Here is a 13799-nt window from a genome sequence, read left to right as displayed (position 1 = left end):
GGGCAGTGGCAGCAGCAGAGGGAAGATGAGTGGTGCGAAAGGGCTGGCTCCAGAGAGGGGCTGCTTAAAATGGCACTCAGCCAGCTCAGCCCAGCCCTTTTCCTCCTCTAGGCAGGGCAGAAAGAAGCCAGGAGGATGGAGGGAGGGGGCGGCGGCATGGTGTGTGGGGGGGGGGGAATGGAACGGCGCAGCCCAAACAGAATCCCCATGCCAATCCACAGACAGTCTGCGGGCCGGATCCTGAAGGCAATTGGGCCTGATCCAGCCCACGGGCCTTAGTTTCCCAACCCCTGGTCTAGGTGGACAAATGCAGTCTGACCTTTTCTAAGGCTGCTTCCTCTGTTCCTAACCTCTGGGCAACAGCTTTTTAAGATGGTGCACATTCTGGCTCCCAAACCTACCATCCAGAAAACTTCAGGGGCTCACCAGTGATTTGTTCAGCAAGTGAACAAACATGCCCTGTGTTGCATTTTTAAATATATATATAGGCGTCACACATGTTGTTTGTGAACCAGCCTTTTATACATTCATCCATTCCAGAAAAGAGAAGGCCATCTTTTTGAAAGAGGGGGCTTATGGGAAGATAAATAACGAACTGGGGCTAAAGTAAGTGCAGCCAGGGACTAGGAGATGCACAGGCATCTCTCCTTAACAGCAGCCAGGAAGTACGAGACGCACACGTGCCTCTCTCCCGGGCATGCCATTGTCCTTGGATGATAGGTGTTCCACGAGAGAGAGAGGGGGCTTGGAGTGTGTCCTGACACCACCTTGCGCTAACCATCTCTGCCCTCTGTGTGTTTCTCATTAGGAACGGATTAACCACTGACAAACCAGCTGTCACCGAAGATGTAAATATTTACCAGAAATATATTGCCAGGTAGGCTGATTTTTCCCGCCCCCAACCTTGGGTTTTTCTCGGGAGCGGGACGGAGGGGGCTGTGGGACAGAGAACTGGGCAGGGGCGAGGGGTGGGGGGTCTCTGTCTGTCTGTCTGGGCGAAATGCAAAAAACCAGTTGCGGGAACTGAGTCTTTCCATTTCTCTCTGACATCCACACTGACTTCCCCACCACCAACTTTCCTGCTGAAACCCCACCCTTTACAAAGCTTACCCTGATTCTTAGAGTAGAAAAATCAGCCATCTTGGCTTCGAGAGGCTTGGACCTTCGCTCTGTTTAGGGATGAAGATGTAGCTCAGTGGTTAGAGCACCTGCTTTGCATGCAGAAGGTCCCAAACTCAATCTGTAGCATCTCCGGCCAAGGCTGGGAATGTCCCCTGGCTCAAACCCTAGAGAGTCACTGCCTATCAGTGTAAACAGCATGGAGCTAGATGGACAAATGGCCTGGCTCAGTATAAGACAGCTTAGCAGCAGAGCACCTGCTTTGTGTGCAGAAGGTCCCTGGCATCTCCAATTGACCAGGAAGATCCTACTCTGCCTGTGGCCCTAGAGAGCTGCTGCCAGTTGCAGTACTGTGCTAAATGGGCAAGCTGTTTGGCCTGTTATAAGGCAGCCTTCTGCAGTCTCTGTTTCTTGAGAGAGGCCTTTTTTATCCAATTTTTTTTCTATCTATTCATTGTGGGGCTTATCCAGAGTCTCCTGTGCGAGTTTTGTGTTGAAGGCCAAGGCTGTGGGTTCAGCATAATGAATTGTATCCCAGGTTAGTCCTACTCTGAAATTAATGGGCATGACTAATTCAGATCCATTAACTTCAACGGGTCTACTCGGAGCAGGACTTGGTTGGATGCACAACCCAAAGGTTCCCCCTCCATTAGCACAGCACCGTGGGATGGATGTATTTGTCCTGCTTTGCTGTCTTTGGCTGGCTGGCTGGATTTCTCAGTTGACATATTTTTATTATTTGGAGACGTTGCAATTAATTTGTCTAGGCAAATTAGCCGCCGTTTATTTTCATTCGCCTAGAGAGGCGGTAACGCTAGTGCAGTGGAACTGTAGAGGTTATGACCACGGCCGTTTGGCATCCTCTGCCTAAAGAGAGGGACCAGGGATGGAAACGTCAGGGGGTGCAGCTTGCAAGGAAGGCTGGCGTTGAGGCTGTGCTAAGGCTGCCCATCAAGAATCCATCAGGAGAAGCCCTGGTGAAACCCTGATGAAATGGTGGCAAAGGCTGCAAGGAAGGCTGTAGCCCTTCAGTGGGAGCAGGGAAGGGCCATAACTCACTGCTTTGCATGCATAAAGTCCCAGGCTCAGTCCTGCTGTCTGGAATCCTGGAGAGCCATTGCTGCTTGTCAGGAGAGAGAGTTCTGAGCTAGACGGACCACTGGCTGGACTCTGGGACATAGGAAGTGGCCTCATACTCTGTTCCTATGTCAACCTTCAAACCTGGGGCTGCAAGTGGCCCTACAGTTAATTTTATGTGGGTGGCAATAAGGAAAACAGGGTGGCAGTGAGAGGAAGAGAAAAGGGTGTGGCAGAGTGAGAGAAGGGAGTGGCAAAGAGAGGAAGTGGCAGAGAGAGAGAGAGAGAGAAAGAGAGAGAGAGAGAGAGAGAGAGAGAGAGAGATGGGGCAAAATAAAAAAGGGGCTGGCATTGGATTCGGACCCCACCCACTTTTGACTTTAGTCGCACCCACTGCTAGAATGTGGCCCCTAAGAATTTACCCTAAGGGGGTGCAATCCATAGCAGAAACAAAGATTGTATGTAATCTAGGAGGTGTGGAACCTGCCATGGTCCATAGGCCTCGCTGCTCTCTTCCAGGCTGGTTTTTTGTCATTGTTCTTATTCGTTTATTTAATTTATATCCCAGTCTCCCTCCCAAAGCGTCCAGGAGTGGCTTATCAGCCTAGGAAACAGGTGGGCAAGAGGCAGATCTGCATTCCTAGATTCCTGGATGAAATTCAGGAGGTAGCAACTGTTCAAACACAATAGGAAAAGGCCCCTCCTGAATTAGTCCATTAAGAGTCTCTAGTGACTAGTCTGTAGTAACTCAGGTGCACATCTCATCATATAGTTAGCAGGGTGCTATAGCCATTTGCCTCTTCCTCCTTGAGCCACCATTTTGCATCTGGCCTCGGTTGGTGGGATCTCATTATTTTAGTAGAAAAACAAAGTTAGATGCCCTCTAAGCCTGAACTAAGGAACAAAATACCCAACCCTCTTTACTGCCTTTTTCATTTGCTGTGGGGTTTCTGGAGACAGATGATGCAGTTGGAAAAAGTCAACACTGGCTCTTAAGAGAGCCTCACTGTCCTCCCTGATCAAACAGGGTTTGCTGTTTTTTGAAAGAAGATATACAAAAGCAAATCCCACAAAAATGCCTACAAGAGGCAAAAACCCCCAAGAGTGGACATGTCACAATGTATACTCCCGTCTTCCATTCTGACTTCAGGTTCTTCAAAATGTCTGTAGCCGTAAATGATTAACCCATCCGGATGTTGTTGGAACTCCAACTCCCATCAGCCCCTGCTAGCATGACCAGTAGCCAGGGGTGATGATGGGAATTGTAGTCTAGCAACATTAAAGGGCCAAAGGTTCCCTACCCTTGTCTTAGCAGACACTAATCAACAGGATTGGGTTGTAGCCATCTAAGTTCTACTCAGAGTAAACCCATTCAAATTAATGGAATCATGTTTCATAATTTCAATAGGTTTGCTCTGAGTGGGACGAACATTGGCTGCCACCCATTGTTTTCAGAATATAGCTGAAGCAAAGGTGGTTAGTTTCCATTCCTTTCCCTCTTTAAAGATCAGAATTGGTTCTAATCCACGTTAGTGGCTTGAGAGTCATAAAATTAGAGAGATGTTTGTTGTCCCAGATGTATGGATCTGAAGCAAAAAGCCCACACACTTATACATAGGGGAACCCCCCCCCCACACCGCTTTCTCATACTAATTTTTTTACTCCCCCCTTCCTCTAAAATCCTTCTCCTCAGGGACCTTAAATCACACAGTGGAGCCTGCATGGCTATAAGTTATAAGCTCATTAGTTATAAGCCTGTCTTTAGTCAAGATGAGGAGAGGGGAGGCCTCTCCTTTGTGGACCAAACTGGCAGGAGGTTTCTGCTTCTTTCCTTTCCTTTGTGCACGGAGGGGATGGTAAGATAGAGGTGGCGTGCTTCCTTCCTAGCCACCCACCTTGGGGTTAGTGAAGTTAGTGAGGTGGTAAAGTCAGCCAAAGAAACTACTCACCCGACAGTACAGGTTCCCTGTTGCAAGTAGCACCTGCTTGGTATTTATGTACAGTGGTACCTCGGGATGCGAACGGGATTTGTTCCGGAGCCCCATTTGCATCCTGAATAGAACGTAAGACGCGTTTGCATGTGACGTCATTTTGACCGTCTGTGCATGCACGAGCGGCAAAACCCAGAAGTAACGCGCTCCATTACTTCTGGGTCGCTGCGGAGCGTAACCCGAAAATACTTATCCTGAAGCATATTTCTCCCGAGGTATGACTGTACTTGGTTTTACAAAACTCTCTAGTGCAAAAACTCCCCTTCGTGCAGCTTACAGTGTGCCGCATTGCAATCTCGTACGGCAATTATGAAAAAGGGATGGAATCCACACTTTAAAGCATCTTTCCCTAGTGTGGTGCCCTCCAGATGTGTTGGACTACAACTCCCATCACACATGGCAAGAGCTGATGGGAGTTGTAGTCCAGAATGTCTGGAGAGCACCAAGTCAGGGAAGGGTGGTTTTGAAAGCCACAAAAACATTGGCTGCCTCCTTAGAGAAAAGCCTGCTGGAATAAAAGTAGCCATGACGGGTGAAAAGCAGTGAGGGGAAGGTAGGCCAGCCACATTTCACGGAGCAAGGTGTTTCATAATTTGGGTGCAGCCACGGAGAAGGCCCTGTCTCATATCCCACCCAGCTGTTCTTCGACACCAGGCAGTGCACAGAGCAGGGCCTCTTCTTCTGCGGGCAGGGTGGTATAGCCTTCCCATGCTGTCCACCTCCTGTTTATAAATCAATGGTTTTCTTTGACTGCAACCCAGGGGTGGGCAACATGATGCCCTCCAGATGTTGGATTGCTGCAGCGCTCTTCATCCACAGCCAACCTGGCCAATACTCATAGATGATGCGATTTGTAATCCAGCAGTATCTGGAGGGCATCACATTGACTACTCCACTATAATCGGAGCCACAAATTTGGGCCCCAGGGCTGAAATATGAATCTGTTAGGAATCTGCCTTTAATAACTTCTTATCACAAGTAGAGGTGGTGGCCATGAGCTTAGATGGTTTCAATAGTAATAATCAAGATGAATGGTTTGAGGCGAGATCTACCAATAGATAGCTAAACAGAAGCTGTCCATGCTCTGAGCTGGGCCGGCCCTATCGTTAGATGTTTTGAAAGGGCAGCAAATTGTTTGTTATTGAATTTATTATTGTTGCGCTTCCGCTGCTAGGAATGGGGAAATGTGCTTCTCTGCCTTAAGACTACCTTGATTGCCCTTGGATACTCTTGAACCTTGATGGCAGAGGGATGCGGGTGGGCAGGGAGATTTGCTGCCACTGCTTCCAGCTGTACAATGCCTTTGGCCAGCCTTGGCTGAGACGCAGCTTATACTTTAGCTTATATATTTGCTGAGCTCCAGAGCTATATTCATTTATTTTTAATCATTTTATCTAAGAAAAATTATATGCCACTTAGTAGAACAAAAGACCTCTAAGCATCTTCTCCTTGGGCTGCTTTTCATCGGGGGATTTGTTTGTCCCTTAAACCAGTCGGTCAAGTAGTTTACATCTAGAATCACACATTCTAGGTTATGACAGCTCACCTGTTCTTGATAGCCAGACACTTGGCTTTAATTTACATGTGGGTGTTCTTTCTTTTGAGGGGGGCTGTTTGAAAGCCCTAAATTAAAGGAGTAGAGGTAGAAAGAGGTTGTGTCTGCGCAGCACAATTAGCTTAATGAGTTCGTTAAGAGGCACTGCCGAAAGCTGCCCAGGGACGCTCCATCGCTGTGTGATCAAAACGGATCCTCTCTCTCAGCTAGTTCAGGGTTTCTTTGGGCTCCACACTTTACTCTGTATATTTGCATTTCTTTTTTCTGTGGAAATAATAATAATAATAATAATAATAATAATAATAATAATAATAATTTTTACACTGGCAGATGGTTCTTCTGAGGGCCTTGCTTAAATATCTGTTTACATGAGCTCCCCCCACATTGCTTGTAATGGGGGTGGCTGGTTGTTCGCTGATGGGATTTCCCCCCCTCCTCCTGTCATGCACATCATCGTTACAGAGTAATGAGTGTGTAAATGCTCGCTAAGCATGCTGACTTCTGTATTTATTATTTTTATTAGTATTTATTTATCTGGGTCTCTCTTAGCAGCCCTTGCCAGATCTGGCAAGTCAAGGGAAGGAAACAAAGTGCTTCTCTCGCACATCTGCTTGTTTCGGGGGCCGCACGCATCTGGGCATGAGCATAGTGCGCAAGGGTGTGTAGTCACCAGCTCCCCTAGTGACACTCCTTTCAATTTCACTTCCTCCCTGGCTCTCTCACCTCCACCTGTTTTCAAGGGATCCCTTCTCCCTGATTTGAGTTCTTATTTAAATTAACACTGGTCTGGTCCACATGTCCAGGCAAGCCATATCAGCTGCTGGAGGGGAGCTGGCACCCACTTCGCTCCCCCTTGGTTCTTTGAGTTCAGCATGTTTGGCTTAGCACAGGGATGCGGGGTCTTTGGCCCTCCAGGCATTTCTGAACTACAACTCCCACCACCACCCCTGGCCATGCTTGCTGAGGCTGATGGGAGCTGAAATTCAGCAACATCTGGAGGGCCAAAGGTTCCCCACACCTGGCTTAGTGTGTCTCCTGCTCCTGGGATCACGGTTAAGCTCTCTGCTCCACAGCCATGACCTGTAAGCATAGAACAGACCTTAACTATATGGTTTAGCTGCCACACTGCACTAAAAGGACTGGGGAGGCGCAGAGCAATTGCTGTCTCCTCCCTGGGAGCCTGCGCATTTGTACAAAGCGTGGAATGCGAACACATCCACTGAATCGGCAGAGTTATAACAAATGTGCTCCAGTGTTGAGGGACCACATACCAAAAGCGCATCACTGCACTTGCATTGGTTTTATTGGATCTCCACCACCTCCAAAGAATTTGGACAATTTTACTATAGCGGGGGTTCTCGTCAAAAATCCCTAGTTTTCTCCATAGAATTGCATCTTCGAGGAACCCTTGAAAAGAGGGAGTACCTGCTAGACATTTCTGTAGCATAGGTAATGCCTTTCAAGGCTGTCCATAGAATTTTGGTAATTAATAGGTCAGTAATAGAGCATCCGAGCACAATTCAAACTGTTGATGTTGACCTTTAAAGCCCTAAACGGCCTCGGCCCAGTATACCTGAAGAACGTCTCCACCCAATCATTCTGCCCGGACGCTGAGGTCCAGCGTCGAGGGCCTTCTGGCAGTTCCCTCACTGCGAGAAGCAAAGCTACAGGGAACCAGGCAGAGGGCCTTCTCGGTAGTGGCGCCCGCCCTGTGGAATGCCCTCCCATCAGATGTCAAAGAGATAAACAGCTACTTGACATTTAGAAGACATCTGAAGGCAGCCCTGTTCAGGGAAGTTTTTAATGTGTGACATTTTAATGTATTTTTAATCTTTGTTGGAAGCAGCCTAGAGTGGCTGGGGAAACCCAGCCAGATGGGCGGGGTACAAATAATAAATTATTATATTATTATTATCTGCTTTGCATGTCCCAAATTGAGTCCACAGTGGCATCTCTAAGGAAAGACCGAAACCCTGGAGAGCCTGAAACTGCCAGTCAGCATAGGGAATACTGAGCTATATGAACCCAATAGTCTGACTCAGTATAAAGTAGCTTCCAATGTCCTTGGCACTATCACTAATATAGGAGAATCCTTACTTTGATGTTTCTGGCATGTGCTGAAGAGACAAGCCACTTTGGTGCATAGAGAAAATTTATCACTGACGCTCCAATTGTTATAGAAGAATACTGGAGAGTAAGGGGTTTCTTTGAAGTTTCAACAGCACCAGAGAAGCAGCCCAGTTCTGCCTAAATCTTAAAAGTTCAGCTTGAAAGGCTGCTTGCCTCATTGGCAGCACAGTGGTGGAATCATTGTAGATGGGGGTTTTCCCCCCCATTTTATCCTTGGACCATGCCTGGCCAAGAGAGGGACTTGGCCAAATCCATCCATGACTTGGTGTTACAGAGATTTGAAGACAGATCTCCCCAGTCCAAGTCAGACACTCTGGGCTGTTGCCAATACTAGCCCTACTCAGTAGACCCATTGAAATTAATGAGCATGACTAACTTAGGTCCATTAATTTCAATGGATCTACTAGTAGACCTAGGGCTTTCCCAACATCCTTGCCTTATCTGTTGAGAAACAGGAGCATGAGAGAGTATACCTTACACCCAACCTACAAAATCTCCCCCCACAGCACACCTTGCTTCTTCTTTGTAGTGGGTTGGTCATTATGGCAAGGGGGGTGATTTTGTGATTGGAGGGAGACTTGTCATTCTGGATGCAGACAGAGAGTCTTGAATGCCTGTGTTCCTGAATAAAACAGGGTTGGGGCACATGGGGGCATGTGGAGGGCAGTGAGTTTTACCATTCTGGCTGCATATATTTAGATATAGATATCAATATTCTTGATTTTAAAATGGTTGCTACCCAACTCTGAGCAGGAGCAATTTATAAATCAATCAAATCAAATCAATTATATTTTATTTTATTTTTGCACAGGAACCATGAATTTTCCCTTCTTCCTTTGATTTTCATATATTTAATAATTTACCCCCTAATCCTCTATAAATATTTCTGAAAGCAGCTCTTACTGCAAGGTCCAAATATGGAAGAGATCGAACATTAACCATCCATCAGTCGATGACAGGATGTCGCCCAAATGCCTCTTCTGCTTCTAAGATGGCAGGAAGGTTGCGGGGAGGCAGGCTTGCAGACATGGGTCTGCCACCTTGGCACAATTTAGGAGGATAGCAAAAAAAATTCAGGCCCCGCATGGCTCGAGGGACCTATTCTGGCTGAGACACAGGCCTTCCTGAGAGTCTGAGCTTTACCCCTGATGTGAGAGGCAAACACCAGCTGTTTAATAGTGCAGGCCCAAACCCAGGTCTTATGAGCACTGGTGGAGGAAGAGGAATGGGGGGGGGAGCGTACTGTAGCGCTATCCCAGTAGGGTGCCATCACGGCTGGGCCCCCACCCACGCTGCTGTCTGCCCCCCCCCCCGCCCCCCGGTGCCAGAGCATGAAGCTCCGCCACTGCTTATGAACCTGAGTTCTCAAAGGTGATACCGGCAGGCTGGCAGAAGTGCATCAAGGTACCCAGCAGAACCGAATACTGGCCACTGTGAGAACAGGATGCTGGACCAGATGGGCCTTTGGCCTGATCCAGCAGGCCAACGTTCTTAATGCCTAGTGGTCAAAGTGTAGAGTCTGATGAAGAAGGAGGTTGAGCCAACACCCAGACTCCTCAGGTACATGACTTTATAGTTTTTTTCAGTGCACATATGTCCATCATGCAACCCTTACCTCATCCTTAAGAACAAGAGAGAGAGCTGCAGCCCCTGCTCTCCTTTGCTTCTGGGACCTGGGGTTTTATTTACCATATTTTTCCATGCATAACTATATTTTTTCCTAAATTTTTGAAGTTTAAAATAAGGGGTCGTCTTATACATGGATAGTGCATAGTGCATTTTCTTAATTTTGAGTCCCAAAAAATAGGGGGCGTCTTATACACAGAAAAATACGGTTTTTTCCCAAAATACCATGTGGTTCTAATAAAACCTCTAAGCGGTTTACCAAAACACAAAAACAAAAGCCCGCCCCCTAATTTTATTACTAAAAGACAGTTAAAATCAAAAGAGATGATAACACACGTCAGCATTCAACATGTCTAGACATGTCTAGACAAACATTTGAAGCAAGCACCAAAAAGAGCCCGGCAAAGTTGTCTGCTTGGTGTCAACAGGCAGGGAGTTCCAAAGTGCAGGTGCTGCCATGTTAGCAAGATTGGCTTCTTGCAAATGGGGAACGAATATTGTGAGGCATCTGTCATGGTGCCAGTTCCACCGATGAGAGTGGTTGAAGTGGGCATTGCATGGGGTCAGGCGATCCTGCAAGTATGACCATTTGGCCAGTAAGGAGGCTAAACTCTAATTAGGCTCTTATGTGGGTCCTTGGCAGGGCCACTGAGGCCATGTAGCCACTGTGCATTCTTATGGCACCTTTACTAGGATACTTTCACTGCTCCACTGACCTTTGAGAGAAGACCCACGCATTGCCAGTGCTCAAAGCACAGCCTGGCCATTCGCTCTGCAACCATTTTGTCTGCACAGGCAGCTTTTTGAAGCGGGTTTTGTTTCTATATATTTGAAACGACAAGCCCGAAGAACACTGTGCCAATAGGGCGTGATGAACGTATCAACTTTCAAATGCCCAAAATGAGGGGTGCTAAAAAATTGTAGCATGACTTGAGACTTCAAAATATATTTTGGTTCAATTAATATAATTTAGTTTTGCTTGGCAAGTAAAATGTGTGTAAAATTGCACAGAATTCATACAAAAATGGTAGTATTATTTTTAGCATTGCCTGACATTTTCAGAAGGTAAAATTAAAATTATTTTGTTTTCAGAAAGCAGTTTATGTGCTTCTTCATCCAATGTAGACTTACCAAGCTAAATGTTGTCCAATCACGAAAATAATAGATTTGAATTTCACACACCCGAAAGCATATTTTTAAGGCCCCCTCGCCGAAGAAATTTGCAAAAATTAAGTTTCACCACAGTAAAATGAAATGCCCTATTGTGTCAGTCACCCTCCTGTGTGGATCAAATTGTGTTTGCAGTCTGCCTTTGGAAGTGGGGGGGTGGGGCTTTGCGACGGTGTGCAAAATGAGCAGGTGTGCACTTGTGTGCAAGCTTTTCTGTTTTGAGGAGCTAAACAGATGCTGGCCTTTAAAAATTAATAAGTTTGAACTGTTTCAAGTGTCAGAAAGAGCAGAGGAGAAATATAACCCTTTAGCAACCTATTAACAACGGGAGCATCGACCTGGGGAAATTCCTTTGCCCTTGATCCCCCAGTTCTTCAGACCTTTTCCTCACCCCCAAACACACACGGCTCGACCCCTTGGCATGATGTGCCGTTGCTGCTGATCCTGTTAAATTCTGGTATGAATGGATTTTTGCCTGCTAGCCACACTAACCTTCCCCATCTACCCCTCGACCATGGCAATATCTGGTGTAAAATGAGGCTTATCTGCCAGTGCAGTGCGTGGGTTTCCTCTTGGAGCAGGGTTGGGATCTTTCTGGCCAATGAAAGCAGCGCTTTCCCTATAAGTTAAATTTGCATCCTGTCTTTTTCAGCCCACCCAAAGCAGCTGATGATTTAAATCAGTGCTTCCTAAACTTGGGTCCCCATCTGTTGTTGGACTACAACTCCCATCATCCCTGACCACTGGTCCTACTATCAAGGGACAATGGGAGTTGTAGTCCAATACCAGCTGGGGACCCAGGTTTGAGAAGCACTGATTTAAATGAGCAGTAGCTAAAAGTGAATATCAGCAGCTGAGTTATACCGTCCGAGTCAGGCTATGGGGCTATCTGGTTCAGTGCTGCCTGCACTGACTGGCAGCAGCTCTCCAGCATTTCAGACGAGGAATACCTAGAGATGCCGCAGGGAATTAAAACTGTTGCCAGCTGCACACCAAGCAGGATCCCTAGCATGTCCCTTCCCTTAAAACATAGGAAGCTGCTATATCCTGCATCAGCATTTTGCCCCATCTAGCTCATTGCTGACTTTACTGCCTGGCAGGGACTCTCCAGTGCTTCAAGCAGAAAGTCTTTCCCAGCCCTACCTGAAGATGCCACTGGGAAATTAACCAGGGGCCTTCTAAGTGCCAAGCAGATGCTCTGCCACTGAGCTATGGGATTCCTTCCTTGGTGGAAATGGCCCACCACATGAATTTGAACAGTGCTGTCTGGCAGTGCCTGTGAATCAGCAATTCGTGGGGCTCCCTGTCCTCCCTGCAGCTACTTCCTCTCGTGCCTTCCGTCAAGCAGAAATTCTTGCCACACTTCAGTTGGCGCCAGCGGTTGGCATGTCCTGTGGGGGTCTCTGCGTGGCGTGACGGATGGCTCTTCTTCTTGGCAGAAGGCACTCTCCTTAATTAGCTCTTCAGCTGCCCTCATATCCCCAGGGCACAGTGGTGGTGCACCACACTCGGAGTGGGCAAAAAACAAATATTTCCAAACAAGTCTGGCAGCCACCCCTGAATTAGACATGAGAGAAGAGGGTGAGATGAGCGTGGTGGCATGAGGAACCTGTGGCAGCAAGGCAAGGATTTCAGACCCCATCTGCACCATACATTTAATGCACTTGAGTCATGGCTTACCCCAAAGAGTTCTCAGCAAAGAACTATAGTTGTTTAAGGGTGTTGTTTAAGAGATGTTAGGAGACCCCCATTCCTCTTCCAGAGCTAGTTGTCAGAGTTCCCTGGGAAGAGGGATTGATTGCTTAAATTCACACTGAATGGTAGCTCTGCGAAGGGAATAGGGGTTTCCTAACAACTCTCAACCCATGGTTAAACCACAGAGCCTAGGACTTGCCGATCAGAAGGTTGGCGGTTCAAATCCCTGCGACGGGGTGAGCTCCCATTGCTCGGTCCCAGCTTCTGCCAACCTAGCAGTTCGAAAGCACCTCAAAGTGCAAGTAGATAAATAGGTACTGCTCTGGCGGGAAGGTAAACGGCATTTCCGTGTGCTGCTCTGGTTCGCCAGAAGCAGCTTAGTCATGCTGGCCACATGACCCAGAAGCTGTACGCCGGCTCCCTCGGCCAATAAAGCGAGATGAGCGCCGCAACCCCAGAGTCGGTCAAGACTGGACCCAATGGTCAGGGGTCCCTTTACCTTTTAACAACTCTCAACACCCTTAAAAAATGACGTTTCTCAGGAGTCTTTGGGGGAAGCCATGACTGCTTCAAGTGGCATGGTGCTGTTGCATATGTCAGGTGCAAATATGGCCTCAGTCTCTTATGGGAGAGCAAGGTAGGCGGAAAAGGAGCAGGAGTCAGGAGTGCAGAGGCAGGACCCAGAAGCACTTCTAGCAAGGCGGCTTCAGCAAATGTCAACAACCAGAGAGGCGAGTGTATGGATAGCTAAGGGGAATAGGGAAGGGCTCGTCAACCTTCTTAGGCCTAGGGGCACATTTGGAGCAAGTGCTGTGGGAAGAGAGAAAGTGCATGCACATGCTCACATACAATTTGCTTTTCCAAGGGATTTGGGTAAAAACTGGATCCAGTAGAATTAATCTGAGCAGCTGGTATGGCTCAAGTAGAGCATGAGACTTAATCTCAGGATCATGGGTTTGAGCCCCACATTGGGCAAAAATATTCCGGCACTGCAGGGAGTTGAACTAGATTACCCTCGTGCTCTCTTCCAACTCTAACAATTCTATAATTCTGTGAGCCTTGAAGTACATATACAGCAGAAAGAGGAAGTGGGAAAGAGTGTCTCTCTTCCAACTTTCTCCTTCAGCTCTTTTCAAGGGAGAAAAGGGTAACCACTTTATACCACCAAGGAGACAATGGGTGGAGGAGGGCCTCAGAGGCTGGGGAAGATCCAGTGGTGCTTAATTTTTTTGTTTAATTGCTTAGTTTAATTGCTCCTGACAGCTGGTTTAGGCTGCCTCTTCTGGACTGAGGAAATGACGTAGAAATGAGAGCGATGATCATTTGTTCAAGACTGATACCTCCTAAAGCTCTGCCACCCATGTGGATTGGTGGGGTGCAGAGTTCTCATATGAAATGTGGGGGTCTGATGGGCCAAAACAGCACCCTCAATGCCC

General features: G+C 47.4%; 1 protein-coding gene across 6 annotated transcripts in view; it reads left to right on the top strand.

Moving 5' to 3' along the window:
* Positions 1 to 13799, top strand: part of CASZ1 (castor zinc finger 1) — a 435323-nt gene that overhangs the window by 383131 nt on the left and 38393 nt on the right. For 5 of the 6 annotated variants that reach the window (XM_081015954.1, XM_081015956.1, XM_081015953.1 and 2 more), the window contains one exon: positions 809 to 877. The exons of the other annotated variant lie outside the window; for it this stretch is intronic. In XM_081015954.1, coding sequence (XP_080872080.1) covers positions 809 to 877 — 69 coding nt within the window. The remainder of the gene's footprint in view (positions 1 to 808; positions 878 to 13799) is intronic. 6 annotated transcript variants of the gene reach the window in all.

This window comes from Podarcis pityusensis, assembly GCF_964106645.2.
Source record: "Podarcis pityusensis genome assembly, chromosome: 8".
NCBI lineage: Eukaryota > Metazoa > Chordata > Lepidosauria > Squamata > Lacertidae > Podarcis > Podarcis pityusensis.
The sequence above is the reverse complement of the archived record's forward strand: the minus strand, read 5'-3'. Positions and strand labels throughout refer to the sequence as shown.